Here is a 26,905-nt window from a genome sequence, read left to right as displayed (position 1 = left end):
AATCAACTGATCAAACCCCAGCCATCAAATCTTGAAACTGATTTCCATCAGATGGCAAAATAAATAATTATAATGTCGTTACTATATAAATTAATAATATAATTATTTTATATTATTTGTTCAATGTGTATTGTGTACAGGATTGAGAATACTGATTCAATGTGAGACATTATTGGTTTCTTCTAAATAGACTTCATTTTCTAAGAGTTATCACTTATCAATCACAATGAAATGATCTGTGAGGAGCATAATAAGTGACGGGGACCCGAACACAGCTGGAGTCCGAACGTGCTAAAAGACCACTGGGATGGAGAACAGGCCCACGTGTAGGAATTTATGTTCCTCTCTTCCCTCCCTCCCTCCCTCCCTCCACGTGACGTGAAGGAATGGGGGAGCGAACACTAATCAAGAAAGTGAAAAAGAAGGAGAAGAAGGAGGAGAAGAGGACTGCAGTATTTTCGTGGGGGTTGAGGAAAGATCGGACCCCGATGGAACCCGTTGATAATCAGCGACTCGGGTGAAGGCACGCGCCCGGCGGACATGGGACCAGAGCGGGCCAATTAGCCGCGGAGTTACGGAGCCGCCACAGGGAGCGGAGGGACCGGCGGAGGTGCTGACGCGCCCGGTGCCTGGCCAGAGTGTGTTTGTGTGAGTGTGTGTGTGTGTGTGTTTGTGTGTGCGTGTGTGTGTGTGTATATCTGAGTTGGAACCCTAAAGTGAACTTGTGAAAGAATTTAAACGGGATACTGACACAGAGAGAGAGCAAGAGGAGACCTGTCGTGTACCAGCAGCAACATGCAGGGTCTGAGCTCTCGCGCTCACGCGTTTTCGGTGGAGGCGCTGGTCGGTAAACCCTGTAAACGGACGAAGACCTCGGCACGACCGGACGTTGCGGGGGTCAACGCGGAGGGCAGCGGCGACGCCGACACGTTCACTAGTGAGACCGGTTCCAACGGTTAGTCTGAGGGGGCTTCTAACGCACGGTTCAATACAAACAACCTGGATGTGTATGGATGTGTGCATGCGGGATTTACGCATGTTTATGCATCATGTTTGAGAAATTGTATGCATTTTACATCGGCTCCAATATGGGTTGATATTTACATTTACATACATTTACACACATTGATATTTGTGACAATTGATAATTGTGAATAATATTGAGCCTAATTCTGAAAAAGATGTGTGGATGGCTTGCACATGGCGTTTTTTTTTATTCAAAAAAATATATATATAAAGTCTACACTGTACAATCTGTTGGACTCTCCCAAGACGTAAACAAAACAAATTTACCACCACGCATATTTTTAGCTCGAGGAGATTTTAATCAACCCACGTTTATCCACACAGGTCCTCTGCAGTTTCCTTCGGACCAGAGTAAAAGTGCTGCTGGGACACCACAGGGACAAAAGGACTCGGAACTCGGGAGAGAAGGTCGCAAAATCAGGGTCGGGGATGAAACGTCGTGCGGAGAGGCCCAGAGGTCGGGGCAGAGCGGGGACCCGCGGGTCGACCTGCAGGGCTCAGAGCTCTGGAACCGCTTCTATGAGATCGGCACTGAGATGATCATCACCAAAGCTCATCTCACAATACTAAATTAAATAGAATGGGTTATTATATAAACAGAGGTTTTGTGTTGCAATTGTAGTATTTTTTTTAGGGTTCATGGGTATTAAGTTTGCATGACAACCGTGGCTATATTCGTCTTCAACCAATGATCTAATTTACAGCCCATTTATTATTTGTCTAAACCAATGCCATTTTTATGAAGCTTTACAATATAGGTGTATTTCAATTTCCAAGTAGGTCCAATATTAACTTTTGGTCAATTTGGAATTGGTCAAATAACGTAGGTCTATTTGAGTTATATGCGTTTTAATGTAAATCTAGCTTAATTAATTGAACCCCTTTCTCATCCTCGACCCCTGTCAGCAATACTACATCGCCATGGACGTGATGCCCGTGGACTCTAAACGCTACAGGTGTGTTCCTGTGTGTGCATGTATGTATCATGCATGTATGTGTAACCCTTGTCCCATGTAGTTAAATAATAAATCTAGAGTGGTTAATACAATAAGACTGGGCCTGGGCTCGTTGTAGGAAACGACAACTTTTATTCATATATTACTGTTAGATCATTTTAATAAATGACCACCACAACTGTATTTTAAATGTAAAAGTTTTCAATCACATATTTATTCACAAAATGAAATACTAGTCGAATGTATTTTAGGAAAAGAAAACAAATAAACAAATAAAATAAATAAAATCAGATGCACGGGATTCTCCAATTTACAACAATGCAAACTCAATGTACCACACACAACCAAATTAACAACAACACTTTAAATTAGGTTAACCCGTTGCAGGCCTGTTAGTTGAAGCTTGTGTGCGGTGGGGCCTAAAAACTACCGGCCGCTTCACTCAGCTTGAGCTCAAAATAAAAGCACGTGCAATATGTAAGTCAGTACTCACGAAATCCAGGGTGTAATTAGTAGGGGCAGAAAGGGATTGGGGGATGATATTCTCACGAAGATAATGGCAATGGCGGTGGCAATCCAAACACACACGTGGGCAATGGCGGTGGCGAAGTCACAAGGAAGAAAACACAGAAAACAGCAAGGCCATCTGCTGGAAACCCCTCCCTCCAACGTCCAGCTCCTTTAAGCATATTATCCAATGAGCCACAATATCAAACACTATTTCATATCGAACTAGCATTAGCTTTGCGTTAACTTAAGTCACAATACAAAACTACGATATGCGGGCACATTAACACAGAATGCTACCGCTAACTAGCACGTCGCTAACCGCGTTACACATCCAGTACTCTTCGTAACTATAACAGTTAGATATAGCACAATGGAGGCATACACATCGTATTCACATTTTTGCAGGTCACAAAGAAGTTTAAATCAGGACCACGAGTAGTCGACCTCACGATAAAACTTAACTGCTTCCCACACTACGATGCCTCCTCTTAGCTCTCAGTCCGGTCAGGTTTCTTTCTCTACATGTGCTCACTACTCCCCACGCTAACCTGCTGCATTAGTCCCGCCCTTTACACGTCGAGACTTTATTCGGATTGGCTTGTGAAGTTTTAATACAACCAAAGACAAAACAAATTAAATGATTTACGTGTGACAGGTAAAAGGTTAAGTTAAACATAAACACAGCTTCTTCCTCTATTATATCCTGAATTCACAAATATTTTAGACTTGATAAACTTAAAGACCTTTATATTAATTTATCTTTTAACTGTAAATAGTTTTATTAAACGTATTGTATTTATGCTTTTAACCCACACACATTTTAACCCATTTTATTATTATGAACTCTATTTATTTATGAACATTTAACAACATTTTATTATACTGTTAATTATTTTTATGCTCTGTAACTTATGGTTTTGTACAGGGCTACATATGTATGTATGTATGTGTGTGGTGTGTGTGTGTGTGTGTGTGTGTGTGTGTGTGTGTGTGTGTGTGTGTGTGTGTGTGTGTGTGTGTGTGTGTGTGTGTGTGTGTGTGTGTGTGTGTGTGTGTGTGTGTGTTTGTTTGTTTGTTTGTAATAATAATCATTATCATTAGAAGCACTTGCTTAATTGAGGCTGGAGTTATGATCTTCCACTGACCATTCCAGTTCGGACTCCATTTTTCGCCACTCCATATATCAGGGTTTTTTATGTGGTATTTCACACGTTGCGCCATACCTCATAAAACCCTCGAGCTGCAGTTGACTCTCACCCTAAAGCTTAGCTTTTGTGTGTGGGTCATATTTATTTTTTCCACAGGTAGGCTACGTCTATCACAGCTCGCAGTGGATGGTGGCGGGAATCTACGTGCACCCGGACTCGCCGTGCGCAGGGAGAGACATGGATGCGTCAGGTGATCAGCTTCGACCGCGTGGAACTGACGAACATCGAGATGGACGACAAGGGACACGTGAGTTATCCCTCTGGGGGGAAAGCTACTCTCTGAACATGAAGGCCTGTTGTCAAATTTATAAGAGGTTCATATGTTATACTTTAGGTTTGCTTCATATTAAGCATGCAGTTTACCTATTTCCAAAGTTGTGTGTTTAATTTCTCATTCCTGTGTTCATGGAAATAATTATTCGTTGTAAAATGGGTAAAAAGGGGCTGTCCTTTCAACAAATGTTTATTATTTTCTACAGATTGGCCTACATTTAAATGATAGATTTATCTAAAACAAATGACATTTATTTAGCTGAGTAGATATTTTACAAAGTACTTAAAAAGAAAATGATAGAAGGCTTTAAAAGTAATTACGAACGATATATCTTTTGCAACAAGTTGATTCTCAACAGCCTGTAGGGTCGCTTTTCGCTATGCCCAGACCTACCCACTTGTGAGCTAATTACTGAACCTGAAAGGTTCACCCAGCTCATGTTCAGCGACAGCTATCACATTAGCCACTTTTGTTTTGTTTCTGATGAGGTGGCCCTTGTACAATGGAAACACAAAGATGCCCGTCTCGAAAGGGCTCGGGATGTTAACGTGATTGTGGGGGCTGTGACTACGGCCCATGCCAGGCTCATGCTCTATGACCTTCTAGACAAATTACAGGAGCGTATATCCTCTATTGTGACACAGAGAGCATCATTTTTGTTTCTAAGGAGGGTGATTGGGTAGCCTACCCCCTTTAGGTCCTTATCTGGGCGACTTGACCGACGAGATAAATGATGGCGATCGGTATGGTACCGAGCAGGAGGATTACATTAGCGAATATGTCTCAACAGGTCCTAAAAGCTATGCTTACCACACCCGTCAGCACAAGTCTGTAGTCAAATGCAAAGGGGTGACTTTAAATGCAGCAAATGCTAAAGTGGTCACCCGGCAGACACTGAAATGTCTAATAGATGATTTTGTCAACAATCGACCGCAAACCCGCTACATCACCACGGTAGATATAAGGAATAAGAATAAGCTTCTGCTTAAAAACGCTACTGTGGTTAATGCCCCGTTTACACCATCCCGCTAATGGCTGCTAATGGCCGATGGACCACCGATGTGGAAGTCGGGGTGATTCGGGTGACATCGGGCTAAAAATGTATGATCGGGTCAATTTATCGGGGTAGCATTTACACATACCCGATGTTATAACGATAACATAACGATGTATGCCAGGGAAGACACCCGAAGTGCGTTTGGCGTCATTTGACGTCATTTGGCGTAATTTCTGGAGAAGGCAAAGGGGAGACTGGTTTAGACTGATATTTATTTATATATTTATTTATATTACAATAGCGATTTTATAATAATAGAACGCCGGTTCTAAATGGGCGAAGTACCCTGTAATTATAAAAGTAGGACATCCATCCATCACCCCCTATTTATACACAAGTGGCAGATTGAGGGTCTTCCTTAACACAATCTGGTCACTCACAATCGTTATTTGTCTAGGGTTCTCGAGGGTCTTTCGTGTGTTGAGGTTGCCGATATAAAGACGATAAAACACGATAAAGCGCGGAAGATTAACGAATATAGCCGATGTGCCCAGGAAAATTCCCGAACGATTTGCGATGTCTTACGTTATACTCCCGTTCTATTCCCGATTATAGCCGATTAGCCCATAGCAACACCTGGTAACCGATTCTACCCCGATTGACCCAAAATTAACAAACATGTTCGTTCTTTGCCGATGTTGCCCGTTGTTGCCCGATCATTGAGCATTTCTTCCCGTTGTCTAACGATGTTCCCGGGAAGAGTAACGGTGTTTCCCGATGCAACCACGCTATTTGCCGATGTTATAACGATAGCTGCTGATTTAGCCATCGGGCACCATCGGGGCCCACTATCGGTGGTGTAAACAGGGCATAAACGACTTAGGGTGGTTTACAACAAACGCAGGGTTTTTCCCGACTACACCACGCTTCCTTACGGCTATTAACCATTTTGTTTATAGGGTCCAAATGATCCCCTGTTTTTCTTCTTCTTCTTCCACATATTTTTTTTTATATCTTTTTATATTATTCATTTTGTATTTTGAGGTGTTATGCATATTGTGTTAAGAAAATCAATTCATACGGAAATAAACCACACTTTCCGGCAGGTTATTAACTATTTTGTTTTGATTTATTGTTTTCAAATTGATCCATGTGTTCTTCTCCTTTAATCTTTTTATTTGAATCATTCTGTATTTTAGGGGGTATTCATAATGTGATAAAAGAAATTCAAATCACATGTTAAATGTATATGTATCATAATGTATCTGTATATACTTTTATATGCGTCATGCATTAATGATGAATGATGAATATCGTATGCTAAATGTTTTGTGGATCATGCATGTGTTAATAAAGAATGTTAACTGTCACATGTTTCACGGTTCTATGGTCACAAGGCAGCCGTCCGTCAGAGGGGATGCACACAGACCGCAGAGATGGCTGTTGTACGAGCTACGTTTGATCCTAGGCTACAGCACCCGTTCAGCATGGTAGTATCGGGACCGTCAAACAGTGGCAAAACCTACTTTGTCAAAACAGTCATTGAAAATATGGATAGGTTATTTTCAGAAAAGATTGAAAATATAGTATAGATTTATTCATGCTGGCAGCCCATATATGATGATCTGCTTAAAATAAGGAACATTCACTTTATAGAAGGGATCCCCAAATCTCTATGCGATGATACAGTCTTACCAGTCCATACTAGAAATCTACTCATTATTGACGACTTGATGAACGACGCATGCAATAATTTAGAGGTTCAGTACGTTTTTACCAAATATGTACACCATCGTAATCTCAGTTGTATGTATCTGGTCCAGAATTTATTCATGCAGGGTAAAACCAGCCGTACAATTAGTCTAAATACCAATTACATGGTTTTGTTTAAGAAACAACGTGACAAATATCAGATTATGCTGATAGCCAAACAGATGTTTCCGTGTAAGACAAAATATTTTCTAGAAGCCTTTAACGATGCTACCGACATGCCTTATGGCTATCTGCTTGTAGATAGCCATAAGGCATGACCCCAGACAACATGAGACTTAGAACAGATATATTGTCGGACCGGCATGTTGTATACACTCAGAGAGCAAAGTGATTAGCCCAAAAGACCATGTCCTCACGTATAAGCAGAAATCGTGAGCGTCTTAAGCAACTATATAAAGCACCTCCAGCACAGCGTAAAGTTATCCTCTGGACAGCCAACACCGACTTTATCAACTCACTGTGTGAAATAGCCTTGAACATTTTACAAGGCAAAATACCATTAACCCCCCGTCAGCATACGAAATTGCGTAGACGAAAGAAGGACCTCAGAATACTCGCCAATAAAAATGTACTAATATCTAGAAGAAAAGAACTAATCAATCAGGACTGGTGGATTTCTTCTACTCCTGCTGTCTGTGGCCATACCGTTGTTTACAAGCCTGTTCTCAAGAGGAGGGTGATTATAATGGATCATACGCACAAGATGTATCTAGTTCCTCAACATCAGCTCGATGCCTTAAAGCATACCCAACCCAGGGATTCTGCTGAAAAAGAGCTGGATAAGGCCATTGCGATGGTGTTGAACACTCCCAATACAGACCTATATGAAAAAGCTGCAAGGTACGGAGCGGTCCTGCAGCGTTATCTATCCATGGTGAAACAAGGACAACGTGAGCATGGAGAATTAACTCTGTCACTTGCGGATGGGGGCCCAGTTCATACACCTGTGGCGGTACAGCATGGTGTTGATGACGATGATGGCAACGGCGATCATATTTATAAGGATATAATGAAACATATACCCGTCAGAAGCAAGAGCAATACCAGACAGATCCTGGACTCTTTAAAGAAATCTAAAAAATGTCTCATGGATGGACAAGGGGGAGCTCGTTTTACAAGGCGAAACTATTAAGGGGTCCCATATGTTTGATCTGTTAAAGAATGTTACCGCCCCTTACCATGTTGTCGAATCTGTCAGACCACAGGGATGGAATGTATTTCTGAAATTTTTAGCCAGTAATAATATACCGCTATCGGCTATCCCTAATAAACAGCTCAGACAAACTGTAGACATGTATAAGTATACGCCCTCAACTAAGGGTGACTATGCGACGGCAGCTATGCCTGTCTCATCTGGTAAAAGGAGGAAACGTAATCAGACGTTGCCATCTATTACCTCCCCTGGAATGGCTATGGCCGAGTGGATACCATTTTAAATTTCTTATGTATCTTTATGTATATGTTATAGCCGTAAAAATAAAAGAACAACAGTACGACTGAAAATGTATTCAAATCATTGTTTTATTTTTTATTATCATACCAAAACAACACATGTTACATGTTACATCCGCATATACATGACTGCACACATGACATATCATGTTCATTACAGACACTAGGTTGTACACGGCCAACAAAGTCATAAACCTTTTCATCATTACGGGGTAGATTATCTCCGTACATTTTCAAAAACTTTTGATAGGATACACCTTTTTGCATATTAAACAAGAAAAAAACACAATGGTGCCCACATGCGGTACTTGATGGATCTTGGACCTGTTGTGTAGAATGAACTACATCTATACAGTGTTGATCGAGAAAACGCTGTATGGTCTCACGAAACTCAGAGTATGAGGGAGGGTTGCCGTAGGAGTCGAAAAAGTATCCCTGGCTCTCAGCCGTAATATATATAGCTAGCCAATGGGCACCTGCCATGTGTGAAGGTTCGGTGTTGATCACCAGCATTGCAGGCCTCTGACGAATTTCCCGGGGTAGTTGATTACACGGTAACGCACCAAGAAAATAAGCCTTGTGTGCCATTTTCTGACACACTGCTGTCAGCTCTATAGTATTCATATCGCAACGTCTTTTCAGTAATAGTCCAACAACACCTGCCGTCTATTTGATATCTCTATAACAGAATCATAAACTGCATAACATATCAAATTGACCGTTGTAGCCAGCGCTGCTCTGAATCGTGCTTCTAGCCTCACATTCCCTGTTCGGACTAGCGATACATGTTGTCCACCACCCTCGTCAAGGTTGAAACAAAATAATGCATACCGATCTCCGAATTCCTTATGATTAATAGCTATTTCTCTATCTTTGAGCTGACGACCTGTAGCCTGAATCAGTTGAAAATATTCTCGGGTAAAAAGTAAAGTAAAGTCAGGCTGAAAGGGTTTAGCAGGATAGGCCTGACCGTCGCAGTATGGGGATAAAAACTCAATGCCGAAATGCTGGAAACTGAAAGGATTCCTAGCATAACTCCCTGTGAATGCTTCGTTATACACAAAACCTATAATAACCATCTTGGGTATTTGTCCTAGAAATAGATTATCCTGGGTGCATATTCTGCTGCCAGCAGCGATGGATACATTCTTTAGACACACTCTATCAACGGGGTATTTGCAGTGGCGAACTTAGCCCTTTGGGGGCTCCAGGCGAACAGTCATTTGGGGGCCCCTGCATCTACCGGTCTCAGTACCTTATATCGCATAATGAGATACTCCATACAAGGGATGAACAAAAGTCACTATCCTTCTTTCATGCAAATGTTAATTATCTATTTACAAATTGAGAATAACATACAAAACAATAAGATTAGTTATGTTGACACATTACACTGACTGTTAACCATAAGTCCTCATTTACCTGAGGGTTTCCAGTAGTTCACAGCAGCTATCTGCTGTGAGCTACTGGAAACCACTACTGGAAACCCACTGATAGCTGCGTCCAGCTATCACTATATTTCCTGTGCTCTTCAGACCTTTCATGGTTGATTAGATGCATTGCAAGGTTATTCTAGTCTTTAAATCCTTCCTCACTCAGTTGTTTTTGTTTTCCAGAAAGGCAACAACAAAAGCAAAAAACACGGTCTGCACTTTCACTGTAGACTAACCAAGACCTGTTCACCCTCTCACCATTTTTCATTACTATGTAATAGTATGCTTTTGTGAATCTGCGGCCCTTGGGCCAGAGTGCTGGGTCATCCACAAGAATATGTGTGCACCTGCCCAAGACACAGCAGCTTGGGCCAGAGTGCTGGGTCATCCACAGCAATATGTGTCTCGCAGTCATTGTTATCGTTATTGTCATAAATTTCAATAACCAAAGTGGAAGAAGGAGACTGAGAAATATTCACTACCAGTTGTGCATCATCTCCGTCAGTTTGTTGACACACGTCATTAGCATCGCTGCTGGCTGAGCCAGAGCCACTTGGAATGAAAGGAGCAGTAACGTGACAGCAAACGACGTTGACGGCTGCTCTTGATCCGCCGACGGTCCCGCTGCCACTGCGGTGGCTGTAAAACAGCTGGATAGCTTTGGCAGCTTTGAAAGAAAGTCCTGCCTTTGGTCTTTCTTTTTATGTGACCCGCTTTCGTACGATCGCTTCATGTGTCACTCGATTTATGTCTCACTCGATTTCTCTCTCTCTCTCTCTTACCGCTTACTGTTTTGAATTTGACATAATTTCCGCATACGCATGATGAGCGTGATGCGCGTAACATGGAATAGTCCATGTAGTGCAGACTGAAGGGGGGTGCACACGGAAAGATCGTCAAAACATGAGTAATAATTAGACATCCCGATGCTACTATTGTGAAGAGATTTTTATAAAAATAATAAATATGGGGAAAAAATGTATGCATTGGGGCCCTCTTGACCAGATCAATATTGTAAATAAGAAACTGTTCTTAATGTTTTATCGGGAAAAATAAAGGTAAAAAAAAATAAATAAATAAATAAATAAATTTGGGGGCCCCAAAAACCTTCTATGGGGCCCGGGGCTCCAGGCAAATGCCTGGTTTGCCTAATAGTACGGCCCGCCCCTGGGTATTTGACGTTAGCTTGGTTTAACGCACGGGCATGGGCCAGCTTGATGCCTGGTGCTATCGATACCTTTTTAATGAAAACATTTGCAGACACTATAGATACACGGTATTCCACAGCACCATCGGACATCAGACAGAAATCATTTTTTGCTCTAATGAATCTCATGCGTAGATCAACTCCGTTAATCAACAGTTTCTCCTGAAAAAACATATCGACGTGTATAGGGGATATCAGTTCAACGATACGACTTCGACCCGTATATTCGCTCCTAGTCGTTAAGCCTAGATTGAGGCCTCCAGGAAGAATATCGTCCATATGACCGTGGGTGTCTTTCTGGAATAGACCACAGCCAAATTGGGTGTCTAATGTCCCGTTTCCATCGTTTAGCAAGCATTCTATAATGCCTCTGTACGGATAGGTGTTTGACGACTGGGTGATAAGCCTATCACCCAGAGTAATATCTACTTGGGAGAATAACGTGCATCCTGGATAGTTAATCAGTCCCACGGGTGCCGCCGGAGCCAAGTCTGTTCCATCAGGATTAGTAATCTTGATCCTCAGGTGTAAATACGTATTGTTTAGATATAGTCTTCGCTACTGGCCGATACAAAGAACTCTATGGGTCCACCATCTGTTAGCGCCGATAGCGGGGGTATTTCAATATATGTATTTTTTTCTATCGAAGTCTGCGTCATCGGCAGGGAGAAGAGATCCAGTTCGCTCTTATTGCATTCGTCTGACATGTTATGTAGCAACGCCATTGTTATTCACCCCCCCTGCTATACTAGATGAATATATCCTTAGCCATCCCTCTAAAACGACGGGTTGCCACCTTCCTGATCCTTTTAGGTTTGGCTCTCTTTTTGATAGATGCCAATCTTTTATTCTGTTTACGACGTCGTGCCGGTGCACGGGTACGCCCACAACCTATAGGAGGATACTTTGTTGCTCTTCTGGCATATACCCTCATGCCTGACCCCTGCTGTTTGGGCGTAGATGCAGCATGGGCTATGTTGGTCATAACGTCGCCTATAATATGTTTAGCAGCAGTCTTCAGATGAGGCTTTGCTATGCTAACCCCTCGCCTAAATAACGGAATAGCCATTCTAAAGAGGCTACGGAACATCCCTCCGATGCCGGCTCCATATTGTGTGCTGCTACCCTCATAGCCAGGTAGCCCACTCCCTGCTTGGTTTAAATAATACTGAACATATTTGTTCTCGTCGTAAGGCGGTCTATACCCCCTCATCCCTATAGATGGTGCTATGAATTCTACTGTTTTACAGGTCTAAAATGCAGCTTGAGTATCACTTTACCATATGTGAATTTTATATTTGTATTCTGGTCAGACTTTAGATCGATTTCAATATCTCCAAGAGGGTGTACGTAATGCGGCTTGTCGAACATGTGAATGCAGTGTCTCCTGCTGGTGTCGGTTATATTAATACTCCTTAGCAGGGGGACATAACTATCTCCGTAACCCCCTGGTCCAGCGGGGTCATAATAAGTCTTATGCATCAGTTTATCCATGTCGTATGACTGCAACAAAAAACGAATACTGAAAAGATGATCAGAGTTATCCATCCTTTTATTTAAAATGTCTGTCCACGCGATACAATGCGCAGATATAGTTTACAGGCAGCTTTATTTTTCTGCACCATTTTACAAGACATCATGCGAGCAGTTCTAATACCCTCTGCGTTTGAGGGAATATTCAACTTCAAGACATCCGATACAAAAGCACATATACACATGACATGTCCGACGGTAAAACAGTCCCCATCGGGGAAATGGGTAAATATTTCAGCTAACATTTGATCAGTAGGTTTATCATACAAGAATTTCATGACCAAATCATTCCAATCCTTATCCATACATTTGATATAAGCATTATGATGGACATACGTATCATTTTCTATGGCAGCATACATCAAAACGGATAGTCTATCTGATACATACTTGCTATCCGCATCATATGCATAAGAAAACAACACCCCCATTATAAACGACGCTTGACACCAGGCCTTGTATTACCGAATGACAATGTATTACGCCACATTTGTGTGGCTTCATATATCAAAAGCAGCTGTTCATCGGGCACACCTTCGCTGGTTATTAAATCCAGTTTTTCGGTATCATAGGTGGTACCCAATAAATCACATAGAAAAGAATCAACCACACCATAGATTTTTCCTGGGGACACAGTCAACCCTATAGTCTTCTTTATAAAAGTTTCTAAAAGTAGCAGGAATGGGGGTCTATCCAATATATCACATATGGTATCGTAATGGGATTCATAGTGATGATGTGTCGATCCTTGCATGCAGCAATGGCGTCGTTGACTTGGGCAATCACTTTGGCACCCCCAGCAGTCCGCTTGCTTCTGATGTGTGATGATGGCTGCCACGCAGATACCAGTGGTAAATCGCAGAACACCCAGCGCCGCAGGGTTTAAACGGATCTGTGTTGATGCAGGCCATCCGTCATCTCTCATAGCAGTGTCCACCTCCAGCTCACTGTCCTCTCCGATCTTCTCCTTCAATCCGGCCAGATAGATGGCATATTCCTGAAGCCAGTGGTGTACGGGTTGTACGGCCTTTAAATCACCAGTCTCCATAGCCACGCCCCCACTTTGTACATGTTCATCATTGTCCTGTGCTGCATAGCGTATCAGCATATATCATTAGAATATGAACAAAAAACACACATTTAAAACACACTTAATACTACTAACATGTATCCCACTTTCTTATACCTCTAAGACATTTTCTAATGGTAACATAGCCCTAAACATACTCAAACACACCATATACCCCCTCATCAGTACCAATCGGCTCAAACAGGCGCATTCTGTATTCATCAGATGTGCACCCTGGCTCTTCATTCATCTTAACCAATGAATCAATCTCTGCAAAAATTGCACGTAGGGTTGACAAATCAGCCCCCTGTATGAAAAAGACATTATCAAAATAATCAGCAGCTTTTAAACACTGTGCGTAGAGGAGAGCTACCGATGCAATGCATATCATAGCACTGTGGTAGCCTCTGTATCAACACTGCGTCTGAAAAAAATGAACTCCTGCGGTCTCTTCGTATGATGGTTTGCATCCATGCGATGAATCCTCGATTCATGCTGAAAAATCAATTTGAATACATGGGTTCCTACATGCCAAGTGCCCCTGACACCGTCTAGCACGGGGCATAAAATCTCAAAGAAAAAATTCCACTAATGAACGTTCAACCGCCACTCTGTAGCACAATCTTTAACTTTCAAAATGATCCATCCATCGACCCATGATATTACGTACTCCAATCCGTATTCGCCAACGTGGGTGAATGAATCCCCAGCAGTCCGGTCTCTCAAGCCTGGAACAGGCCTCGTCTTTTTGAGCGGAGCACTTAGCAGTGCCTCATCTCCATACCTATTGACATAGTTAGACACAGGTGTACTAAAGCCGGACATACCCTCAGACAACTGGCTTTCACCGTCCACAATGCTCGATGCAGAGTAGTCCTTGGCGGGAGAAGACAGGGGCGACAGGGTGCGTGGGTCCCTATACATCCATTTAGTGCTGTTTGATCCTTGGGTATCTTCTGATGAGCAGTCCATGTTTGAACGAAAAGAACACTGACGACAATCTGTTGAATGCTATGACCCTACAGCAGGCGTCTCACCCCTTTTTAAACTATTTGAGGTACACACCCACAATACAAGCTCACAAGCCCCCTAAGTGCACACACAATGCCCTTACAGATCCCAGCACCCTGCGACCCCTACAGGCGCAACGCAGACATTATACATGACATAACAACACCAACCGGAAGTGCCCCTGCGAATAGGGATCCCCCCTCCACCCCCACCCCTCCCTAACCGGAAGTTGCTATTTTCATAAACATACCCAGGGAGTGTCTATTATATACTACTAACAACTATTCTATTAATTTCATCAATTAAATTGTAAGTGTATTAACTTTACTCATTTTCAACGGTAAATGTATATGACCCCAAGGAGTGGTGGGTGTGTGTAAACACCCATCCTAACGTAGGTAGGGGGTGTCCCCCAGGTGTCTATTGGCCAGGGTGCAATGACGCCGAGGGGCTGGGGGTATGGTGATGAGAGCATGTCATAAATATCGATGATGGATCGGCATCCTTGAGCCATACAGAAGACCGCTATCCCACACCGGTAAACAAGTCTTTGTGTCTGTTAAAAAAAAAAAACAGCGTTCCATCCTACGATACTATGCAGACTGACTGTATGTATTCATCTGCATGTGTGTTATATTTCGGCTATATCATGACTATGACAATGTGTATCTGTTGATCGAATTGCCCAGGGGTAGAAGGTATTCCTCAGCCTGTTTGTCCGGCTCCCAAGGGACCTGTATCTCCTACCCGAAGGGAGGAGTTGGAAGAAGCCATGGCCGGGGTGTGATGGGTCACTCATAATTCTTTTTGCCCTATTCAGCCCCCGGGAGGTGGCAATGTTCTCCAGGGAGGGCAGGGGGCAGCCGATGATTTTTCCTGCCGTCTTACTGTAATAACCCCCTGCAGGGTTTTCCTGTCTTTGGCTGTGCAGTTTGCGTACCACACCGTAATGCCATACACCAGTACACATGTCTATTCTTTGTGTCTCATCACTATCACTACAAAGAAAACCGGATGGGTTTCTTTGGGGACAACAACTATGGCTGTGAATATTGATACAAGAGCAATGCGCACCCCGCAGTGCCATAACTTTCCATTCTTCTGTAATGTATGTCTACAGTTTATGTTGTTAGGTGCAATGAACATGACAAGTGGCGTATTTAGGGGAGTAAGGAATAGAGTAGAAGATTAATAGTCCTTCAATATTTCAAAGATGCGATATGGGATCTAGTGTGTGCTCGTGTGTGTGTGTGTGTGTGTGGTGTGTGTGTGTGTGTGTGTGTGTGTGTGTGTGTGTGTGTGTGTGTGTGTGACATTGATTTACATGTACTCAAATAAGAATAACACATTCACAAAATGTTATTTGTTGACAGTATATAGTGTAAGTTTGCAGTTGTTTGTGTATTTATTAAGGAATCAACTACGGTCTGCAGCTAAATCTGGCTGTCTCATACCAGAGGGCCACAGCCTCATGGGATAATGGATGTGAAAAAGGCAATATATGATGAACCGGAGGAAAAGGTACCGCATGACACCATATAAAGACTATGCTTAACAAGAATATAATAATGCTTAGCCTGCACCCATTTATTTTTTAACTGTAAGCTAACTATTTTCATACAATGCCATTGTTTTGCACAAAGTATCTAATTTTACAGATCTATTGTCTGGTAAATACTCTCTGCATTACTGCTGTTATGTTATTTAAAAAATGTTATTTCATTCAGATGTCATAATCCGTTTCTTCCATCACATTATGTTTCGTCCGTAGGCCAAAGAGCTGCACTGCCATCAATTTTCTTACAAGTATGGGAAGGAAGATCTGTATAATGTTGTATGCAAGAAGGCGAGGACTATGTACGAATCACTTCAGACCTGCGATAGGTTTAAAGACAAGGCGTCCAAAAACCAAGGCAAAGATCTTGTTATTTTAACATCCAACAAAAGAGCTTTTAGTATGCATTTTCCATGCCACAAAATGATCGAGATTGGCATTGAAACCCTGGCAATTAAGTACATCAGTGCAGGAAAGAACCAGACAACCACTACAAGCAGTAAGGTCAAAAAGGAAAATCATGGAGAGATGGTAATATTTGATGTGAAAACAACTGGCGGTACTTACATTCTTACTAAGGTTATGGAAAATTTTGGGCTGAGAAAGTTAGTGGATGAGGTTACTGTGGATGTATGGATATAAAGGTCAAACAGTGAGAGAAGCGCTGGAGCAAGATGGACGTTTAGTGACGAGGTAGGCTATTACAAATCAATTATTTTCTGCAGGACACAAAGCATGGTAAACGTGCGGAAATGTCCACCCCTGCAGATTTTCTTGATGGTAGATGTTTCAAGATAACAAGAGGTTACTGCTTAAAAACGCCATGGTAGTTAAACGTCTGTGCGTGGTTTGCAACAAACGTAGGGTCTTTCATGATTACACCACGCTTACTTACGGATATTAGCTATTAGGCTATCACCCGTAGTGATAAAGAAGGGGTACAAGTTTGTTAGTCGTGTAGAGACTAATGTTTTGTTTCATGGTTGTTTTTATTGTTTTTTGTATTATTTTTGTGCATTATATGTTGGTGTCATAAATGTTTTTTATCATCAGTCTCTTTTGTAATGATGATTATACCCGATTAATGTGTTAATAAAGAATGTAATATATCGTATGTTAAATGTTGAATGTTTAATTTTTTTTGTCACTAAGTATCCATCCCATCAGAGGGGCAAGAAGGGTGGTAAGATGGCTTTGGGGAACAATATATTTGACCCCGGGATTCAACACCAATTCAGGTAGTATCAGGACCATCAAACAGCGGCAAAACCTACTTTGTCAAAGCAGTTATTGAAAATATGATTGTCTATTTTCAGAAAAGATTGACAATATAGTATATATTTATTCATGCTGGCCACCTATATATGACGAATTCGTCAAAATGAGGTGCATTAAAGGTCACATATTATGTTTTTTTCCCAACAAGCAAACATAGTATTTGAGTTCCAGAAAACATGTTTTTAAAGCTGTTTGTTGGAAATAGTTTTTAGGAAAAAAAATATTGTCTACCGCTATTCCCCTCTTTTTCAGTCCCTTCAGAATGCGCTGTTGCTGATGTCTGTAGCATTGATGCAAATGAGCTGCTGCCCATTGAACAATGAGCTGTTAGACTGAACCACATCATGGAGGAGAAGGGATTGTTGCCATTTGCTGACTCCTGGAGCTCTATATATCTATATAATATAATATAACATAATAATAATATTATTTACAGGTATTTATATAATCGATCTAATATCACGGCCAAAAGCTATGTGCGCCTCAGATGATATTATGAATAATAAAGACTGTGTCTGACGTCTCTGGTACTTCCACAAGTAAAGACTCGTAGTGGGGGATTTTGAGTGTGGGGGGAAAAGATGGGATGGTATATACGAGATATGTTCACTAATATATATGTATATTAAAGTGTGTAGTATGCATGTAAGTAGTTAATAAAAGTAAAATGTTGCTGGAGTTCTAACAAAGACCAGCAAATTTGAACATATTAGGCCTACAACAATTCTTAGATCGTTACATTGGCTTCTTATAGGTCAGAGAATTGATTTTTAAATAATGTTGCTAACCTATAAATAAATCCCTACATGGTTTAGGGCCAAAGTATTTAACTGATATGCTTCCACTACATAAGCCTTCTAGACCACTAAGATCTCCTGAGACCTGTCTGTTAATTATCCCCAGAGTAAACACAAAACATGGGAAAGCAGGATTTGGTTACAATGCAACAAATAGCTGGAATTAACTCCCTGAGGATTTAAGACTTGCCCCAACTTGGACCACTTTTAAAGCAAGACTAAAGACTTTTATGTTTGCTTTAGCTTTCTGCTAAATCTTAAGTACATGGCACTTTCTAAAAATAAAAGCCTTTTTAACTTTACCTTTATTTATTTATCTATTTTAGAAATGTTTTGCATATGTTTTGTTTTCTATTAATACATTTTAAATGAATTTTATTGTATGACAATGTTTATATGTGAAGCACTTTGAGTCTGCCTTGTGGTCTGGTCTGGCCCCGTGGGGTCTGGTACTGGCCCCCTGGGGACAGGTTTGGCCCCCTGATGTCTGGCCCCCTGGGGTCTGGTCTGGCCCCCTGGGGTCTGGCCCCCTGGGGTCTGGTCTGGCCCCCTGGGGTCTGGCCCCCTGGGGCCCGGTCCCCTGAGGTCTGGCCCCCTGGGGTCTGGCCCCCTGATACATTTTAAATGAATTTTATTGTATGACAATGTTTATATGTGAAGCACTTTGAGTCTGCCTTGTGGTCTGGTCTGGCCCCGTGGGGTCTGGTACTGGCCCCCTGGGGACAGGTCTGGCCCCCTGATGTCTGGCCCCCTGGGGTCTGGTCTGGCCCCGTGGGGTCTGGTCCCCTGGGGTCTGGTCTGGCCCCCTGGGGTCTGGTCTGGCCCCGTGGGGTCTGGTCCTCTGGGGTCTGGTCTGGCCCCCTGGGGTCTGGTCTGGCCCCCTGGGGTCTGGTCTGGCCCCCTGGGGTCTGGCCCCCTGGGGCCCGGTCCCCTGAGGTCTGGCCCCCTGAGGTCTGGCCCCCTGGGGTCTGGCCCCCTGGGGTCTGGCCCCCTGAGGTCTGGCCCCCTGGGGTCTGGCCCCCTGATACATTTTAAATGAATTTTATTGTATGACAGTGTTTATATGTGAAGCACTTTGAGTCTGCCTTGTGTATGAAAAGTGCTATATAAATAAAGTTGCCTGGCCTTGCCTAAAATTCAGTAATACATAGTAGGATTCAGTGCAAACAGCCATGAGGTGTTGCTTCACTTGTGTTTGAAGATAGCTTTGTTCTGGATTTTTTAAATATGACCTGGAAGGGAGTTCCATTCAACCATGGCTCTACATGATAGTACTGTGGGTTATTTTGAGTTTGTTTTGATTGACATACCCCCAGTTACCACTGGGGGTATGTCTGAAAAGTAATGTGTTACACTACTCTGATCTATCTATCTATCTATCTATCTATCTATCTATCTATCTATCTATCTATCTATCTATCTATCTATCTATCTATCTATCTATCTATCTATCTATCTATCTATCTATCTATCTATCTATCTATCTATCTATCTATCAAAGATATTGATCAACAGAATATTGTAGGAGCAGTACTATTAGACTTTATTGCTGCCTTTCATGTCATTGATCGTGGCTTACCATTGCAGAAACGTACATGTTATGGCTTGACTCCATCTGCCGTAGCATGGATTGAAAGTTACCTCACCAATAGGACACAGATGGTTTTCTTTAACGGAAGCCTCTCAAATGCAAGACTTAAACAGTGTGGGATCCATAGGCCTCTTCACTAGGACCACCGCTCTTCTCGATTTTTACAAATGATCTCCCGCCTGTTTATAAAAAAGCCTGTGTGTCTAGCGAAGCAGATGATTCATCACTCTATATATGTCTGCACACACACAGTTGAGGAAATCACCTCAGCCCCCAACAAAGAGCTGCACATGGTATTCAAATGGATCTCTGATAACAAACTTTTCCTGAACATATCTAAAACCAAGAGCATTGTATTTGGAACATAACCCACATTAAGCTCTAAACCCCCACTGAATCTGGTACTGGCCCGCTGGGGACAGGTCCAGCCCCTGATGTCTGGCCCCCTGGGGTCTGGTCTGGCCCCCTGGGGTCTGGCCCCGTGGGGTCTGGTCTGGCCCCGTGGGGTCTGGTCCGGTCCCCTGGGGACAGGTCTGGCCCCCTGATGTCTGGCCCCCTGGGGTCTGGTCTGGCCCCGTGGGGTCTGGTCTGGCCCCGTGGGGTCTGGTCTGGCCCCTTGGGGTCTGGCCCCCTGGGGTCTGGCCCCCTGGGGTTAGGGTTAGGGTTAGGTCCGGTCCCCTGGGGTCTGGCCCCCTGATGTCTGGCCCCCTGTGGTCTGGTCCGGTCCCCTGAGGTCTGGTCAACACACAGGCTGGAGGGTGGTGTTCCCAGTTACCCAGTGGGGAAGTTACAGTGGAGGGTGGTGTTCCCAGTTACCCAGTGGGGAAGTTACAGTGGAGGGTGGTGTTCCCAGTTACCCAGTGGGGAAGCTACAGTGGAGGGTGGTGTTCCCAGTTACCCAGTGGGGAAGCTACAGTGGAGGGTGGTGTTCCCAGTTACCCTCACATTTAATCCTCTCTGTCTCTCTGTTTGCAAATGGGTGGTTGCGAACAAACAGACTCGTCCCTGCTTCCCAGTGCACATTGTTTGTGAAAAAGACCTTCCATACTTTCAATTTGACACTAAATCAACCTAAATGCTCTGTTTATAGAACAAAGTTTAACATGACTGCCCGCTTCTGGTGAGCAAAGTCATGATCATCTTTCACATTCCCTTTCTTGTGTTTTGTGGTTTTGTTCTTGGATATTCACATGCATGTAGGTTTACTTGTGCATACTAGAACACGTATTCCAATTACTACCAGTAGATGGAGCACTTACTTAACAAACAAATCTTCTGCTCAGTCAATTACAAAAAGTCCCTTTGATTGTGAGCTTCTGGAAATTGACACAACAAAGCTTTTAATTTGCAATTAATTTCCATGGTTGCTGAAATGTAATCGAAAATATGCTGAAACAGCGGCAATAAATAAATGGTGGTTTAGTTTGTGGTGATGTAGGCTACTGTTATCTTTCTGTGGCTCTCTCCCGATCTCTTTCAGTATTTATGTGTGAAATAATATTAACATATTGACGATATACGACTAGTGCTACTTTCTTTGCAGTTAATCACAAAAACCTACATTTAAAATATTAATGTCACATAAAGCTAATCTGTTGAAATGTAGATCATGTTGCTTCGGGTGTGAGCAAATAGATACTGATATCTTCCCAACATCCATGGATGTTGGTTGCATCATGGTTGCATCCATGGACAGCCCTACTTTGCAATTGGGCAATTTTCAAAGGGCGTTAATAAAGTTTTGAAACTTTTATTTTGAAAATTCTGCAGGAACGTGACATTCCAGGGGAAATAAAGCTGCAGTGAATCCTATAACTTTTGGAAAGGGAGCAGAAGGGAGCATCATCTGACTGGGTTAGGTATGCTCAGATCCCATTTGATTACGTAATAATTGGTTTTGTAGGGGGGGGGGGCACGCTGGTCTCCTTGTCAAAGATGCTTATCCAACATCTAGGCTAAGTGCTCAGTGGAACCAAGGACAAAACCTCATTATTATGACCTATAACAGTTATGCCTGGTGCACTATTGATATGATCCGATATTTCAGGAAGGATCCTGAATGGTTATTGGCCTAACCTCATTAATTCGCACCTTCAAAATTATATATAATTGTACTGTAACTGTAGTCGGGGAAATTATTTTTCATGTTCGCCCTCTTCGTCCCATTTTTGCACTCATTTCACAGCCTGATCTTTCTAGCCTACAGGTTGTTCAAAGGAGAATTACAGCAACGGCATCAACTATGAAGCTCCCAGTCCTGCAGGGCACTGTGAGTCCTTCAGCATCACCGCGTCCCGGTGCCCCCCGGTCCACCGTCACCATGTGAGCCCCCTTCCGACAGCAACACTCTGCACGCCGAACATCTCAGCAAGATGCTCCGCTAAGGTAAGTCCTTATCCTTGAGTTCTTACTCCTTGGTCCTTCCCCGTCCGTCTGAAGGTAAAACGCCTAATGCAGCATTTGCGTCTTTTTCATTCGCGTCTCTTCGCGGATTGAGCATTGTTCGACTAACGCAACACACGTTTACATTTCAGGTTCTGCTTGTATAGTTAGTAGTTGGCTCTTCATTATGTGTTCTTTCTTGGTTTTAATTTGGATCTCGCTTCAATTTGGCTAATTTCTGTAAGGATTTCAATTCTTAGACCTCAGAGTCATGTGTCTGTTGCATTGGCTTGGTTTCTTGCAGAAAAGAAAGGCATTCTTACAGAGCAACGAGTGGAAATGCTCCTGCGGTTCCACCCTGGTCAACAGTCTTTATTAAAGCGAATATCATAACATAATAGTAACTTTGGGATTTTCAGATTATATTAATTCTATATTTTGTGTGTAGTCATTCATTGTCCGAATGCGACGAATCAGTCACCTCAATGAAATCTCAACATCATCTCGTTTACATGCAACACACATTTCGGATGAACACTGACTGATGGATAAACACATTTCGTCTTATTGCTTGGCTTAGTGAAACTGTAACCTTTTTCTGAATGACTTTGTTGTTTTGGGCATAAGGTGATTAAATCTTATACTAGAGGTAACAGGTAGACTCGCACATGCAATCAGAGACAGCTTCTTCTACAGCTCTTTATGTTGCCGCTTGTGGTAGGCTATCATCAGTAATGTTGTTCAGTACACATAGGTTAGTGTCCCATGGTTCTAATTGTAGTTCAATTGGATAGTGTTGCTGTTAAATAGTTGAACACAGTTTTGAAAAGGCCATATGAAACTAACTAGGCCTACTGATGAGATGATCAAAGGTTCTCATCAGACCTGACTCAGGCTATGAGTGCATCGGCATATCGTATATCTACACGACAACATCAAAAAGTTAAAGGCAAAAGGAAACAGGCGATATTGTAGCCCTAAGAATCGTTAGCCAATTGGGTTTCATTTTTGAGTGCAACATTTATCCCTTGGGCTGGGCCCCTAATTAAATACCTATAAAGGAGGTGTCCTTGCTACCTATAGCATGTAGCTGCCCGCTACATATGACATGTTAGACCAAACAGCCATCTTGTGTTTCACTACGTTTCCTTGCCAATGTTTGTGTGTCCAGTTGTTTTGAAGCTGTTTTTTTCCATGACTCTGCCTTTTGTTTATGGTTCTGTGGGGAGGCTGATGAGAAAGGCACATGTGCACGTCTTACCCAGCTTTTGTTTTTTAGCTTAGCGGGTTCACAGCTCGGCCCAGCAGCCTGGGAGAGTTCTCACTTGTATTACTTTCAGCAGTGGTTATTGTTTGACATGAATGTGTGGTGAACAGGACTAAAAAAGTTGTTTGTGCCTTTTCAAAAATAATAAAAATGTGCATATCTAATTGACATATTGATGTGTTATATCACATTGTGTGGAGACTGGAGACTGCAGTGGTAAAAAAATAGTTTGTTTATCACACCATCAAGACCTGCCACAATAGTCCCAGCGCTGTAAAACAATAGCAGCCGCTTTTGCTGTTAGAGCTCCAATGAACAGCACATTAAAACTGCGTCTGTGGGTTTTAACGAGCTGATATAAATGAGAAAGCGGTCATTATCCTTCTGTCATTAACTCGACTCTCCCTCGCTCCAGACCCCTCGTTGTGCTAGAACCTCCAGAGTCTCTGCCCCGACCCGCACCATGAAGACCAAAGGCCTGCCCACACTCTCCCCGTCCCACCAGACCCACAAGCCCCGCTTTAGCCTGCGGAGCAAGAAGAAGAAAGCGGGGGTCATCAGAGGCAAACTGCGCATTCGCTCCATCCCGGGGGCCTTCCTGGTGCTGGGGATCGTGGTGGTGGTGGTGGGCACGGGGCTAGCTGTGGCGGGCTACTGGCCGTACAGGATCTCTCGCGCTTCCATGCTGGGACCCGGCAAGGCGGAGGGCGTCTCCAACACTCAGACGTCGAGCTGGAGCCTGGGAGCCCAGAGCTTGCTGACCACGGCCGGACTCATCCACAGCGAGCGCATGAAGCTCCTCGGCCCGGTCATCATGGGGGTGGGGCTCTTCATCCTGATCTGCGCCAACACGGTCCTCTACGAGAACCGTGACCGGGAGACCCAGGTGCTGCTGGCGCAGATGCGCAACGTCATCTGCTCCGTGTCTGCCGTGGTGCCCTCGGCAGAGCTGACCGAGATGGCCGTGACTAACTCCATGGCCAAACATTACCAGTGGGTGAGCACCCTGCCCGCCGCCCACCTCAACATCCTGTGTCTGCAGGCCAGCTCCGAGCCCCTGCTAATCACCAGGACTCAGCAGCAGCAGCATGAAGAGACGGCAGAGGGGAAATACCAGCAGGCGGTTCAGTGGACCCAGGCGCTACACCACCAGGAGTCGGCCTCCACCCCCTCCCTTCACTCCTCCTCCAGCTCCCGCAACTCCAGCGCGACGGACCTCACCTCCAGGCTCAACCCCGGGCGGGAGGCCGCCGCCGCCGTGCCTCCGGTCCGCCCGGCCTCCAGCTCACAGTACAGCAACTGCCTGGTGTCGGCCAGCTCCATGTCCACTCTGGAGGGCGAGGACCCGGAGGTGGCCACGCCCCGGCGCTGCCACAGCGTCAGCTACAGGACTAACCCCCGCGGGGCCCCGCTCCTGCGGGAGGGCGGCCGGGAGGAGCGCGGGGGGCCCAGGGCCTTGAGGAGGGAGGCCAGCCTGCAGGTTTGCGTCAACGTCCCGGAGCAGAGGGGCCCGCCGCCCGGCGAGGGGAGGCCGAGCGAGGAGGAGGCCCACCGCAGCTGGCCCCGGCTGGACCTGGGCTGTGGGAGGAGGTACCTGAAGCTGGAGAACAAGGAGGACTCTGTGGACAGGCTGCTGGATCAGATGGAGCAGCAGTGTTCCCCCTGGGACATGAGCTTCGGCTCCGGGCCGTTCCAGTGAGGGGGGGGTTCATCATGGCCTCTCTTTCACGGTCAAAGGATTTATTTTCTTCGATTGCGCAGTCGTTGTTGAGGAAGGAGGAGTGCTTTTGTTTTTTTTCCTGGGTATTCATGTCGCACTTTATTTGATATGACATGGAACCGCTGGAGCGCCGGATTTGAAATTGATGTCAATTCTATTCCTGAAGGGTGTATAGACACAACATACCGCCTTGGTTTAATCTATTGGATTTATCATTCTAACAAAGGCCTTGGTCTGAAAAAGGATTATCTGGATTCTCATTTCGATTTTGTATTTTTTTGAAGGTGAACCTAGAGTCGAATTGTTTAGCAGTTTTGTCGGCAGTGCAGAAAAGTGACTTATCTCTTGTTGCTAAAGCAGTTGCTTGTTCTTCCAACATGCCAGGAAGCCCGTTGAGAGGGGAAGAAAGGCCAGATTAAGGGACGGCTTCACTGTGCAATCCATTGAACACTAAACTACCTGGAGCTCCAGCCCGTACGGTGCTAACTGCTTCCCCAGATAGAGAAGAGCTTGTTTTCTATTGTTGTTGTTCCAGTTGGGAGTCCCATATTCTTAAAGCATTGCATGGTAGCGATGTACAGGATGTCACATCTTTATGCAACATGACCCAGCCACTAGGGCGAACGTTACAAGGGAAAATATTAGTTAATCTATGGTGAGGAGAATTGTATGTTTTGTCCTAATCTTCCTATTCGACATCTCATTACAGCAGCTAGCATTAGCGCATTAGCGCTAATGTGTTAGCCACCTTTAAGTGAATTCTGTGTTTAAGCAGAGGGTCACTCCTGCTACAGCTCAGTACCAACATAACATACTGGAATGGATAACTGCGTTGTGTGTGTGTGTGTGTGTGTGTGTGTGTGTGTGTGTGTGTGTGTGTGTGTGTGGGAGGGGGAGGGGGATGTGGCGATCAGCATTCTTGCATGCATGTGAAACCACGTAGTGAACAGGAGGTTGGATTCCGGGATGATGAAAGCAAAAAGGTTTTTCCAGAGCCCGACTGATATTGTTTTTGATATTGATACTGGTATCAGTGTATAAGCGGTTGTATATGTCAATACAATACAATATACAGTATATGTCATGCAATGTAAAAAAAATGTATGTCGATTGTGTAACCCAGGCTATATTTTTGACCATTGCCTAATTACGGTTTCACAAGTTTCACAGTTCTGAGTATTATTGACGACAATTCCATTTCCAAAGAAATCAGCTAAAATATAATATATATATATACTGCATCAAATATTCAACCATTGGTAGCGAGGTTCAGTGGGGTGCTGAACTGAAAGGGGTCCTCCATTTGGCCTCTATATCTTGGTCACAATTTTGACAGCCAAATAAGAGCGATTTATTTTTGTACTGCAAATATTTGCCCACCTATGAACATCAGATACTTTTTTCTTTTATCCCCAAACATCATCGTGTTTAATTTGTTTGTAAATGTCAGTATCAGCCGGGCTCGTGTCACCCCCAGCACCCCCACATACTGTGTTGTGCGTACCAGTCCTCAGTGTTGTTGTCGTGTACGTTGTGTTTTGACGGTTTGTCTTCTCAATGTATTCCAAGCAATAGAAGCTCTCCTTTAACCCAACGATCAATGACTTTGAAATGTCTTTAAAAGTCTTGTGCAGACCACCAAATTAAACATTGTCATGCCAAAGTATTCGCCACATTTCTTTGACACTCAAGACCCCCCCCCCCCCCGACACTAAATCATCTGCTGCTCCAGTACAAACACTTTGTTATCACGTCACGATTAATCCACCCAAGGGTAAAGACGTGCAACACGTGTCCTCTTGCTGCGGTGAATAGTGAGGAGCCCTAATCCACAGCAGGAGGGAACATCTTGTCATGTTCCTCCCT

General features: G+C 43.7%; 2 protein-coding genes across 2 annotated transcripts; both read left to right on the top strand.

Annotated features, from left to right (window-relative positions):
* The first annotated feature begins 443 nt into the window (after window positions 1-443).
* LOC115535234 (T-box transcription factor TBX22-like) lies at window positions 444-2,625 on the top strand. The gene is made up of 2 exons (XM_030346274.1): window positions 444-955; window positions 1,351-2,625. Exons 1-2 carry the CDS (start codon window positions 796-798, stop codon window positions 1,599-1,601), a joined length of 411 nt encoding a protein of 136 aa, XP_030202134.1. The 5' UTR covers window positions 444-795; the 3' UTR covers window positions 1,602-2,625.
* An 18,988-nt stretch (window positions 2,626-21,613) lies between these two features.
* tmem200b (transmembrane protein 200B) lies at window positions 21,614-26,693 on the top strand. The gene is made up of 2 exons (XM_030346276.1): window positions 21,614-22,055; window positions 23,735-26,693. Exon 2 carries the CDS (start codon window positions 23,783-23,785, stop codon window positions 25,016-25,018), a length of 1,236 nt encoding a protein of 411 aa, XP_030202136.1. The 5' UTR covers window positions 21,614-22,055; window positions 23,735-23,782; the 3' UTR covers window positions 25,019-26,693.
* Window positions 26,694-26,905: the final 212 nt, after the last annotated feature.

Source organism: Gadus morhua, chromosome 22, assembly GCF_902167405.1.
Source record: "Gadus morhua chromosome 22, gadMor3.0, whole genome shotgun sequence".
Lineage (NCBI taxonomy): Eukaryota > Metazoa > Chordata > Actinopteri > Gadiformes > Gadidae > Gadus > Gadus morhua.
The sequence above is the reverse complement of the archived record's forward strand: the minus strand, read 5'-3'. Positions and strand labels throughout refer to the sequence as shown.

What these genes read in the sequence shown, in the direction of transcription:
- LOC115535234 (XM_030346274.1), top strand. Translation starts at nt 796, where the DNA reads ATGCAGGGTCTGAGCTCTCGCGCTCACGCGTTTTCGGTGGAGGCGCTG. An exon ending in TAGTGAGACCGGTTCCAACG is followed by an intron (nt 956 to 1,350) that starts GTTAGTCTGAGG and finishes TTATCCACACAG; the next exon opens with GTCCTCTGCAGTTTCCTTCG.
- tmem200b (XM_030346276.1), top strand. Translation starts at nt 23,783, where the DNA reads ATGAAGACCAAAGGCCTGCCCACACTCTCCCCGTCCCACCAGACCCAC.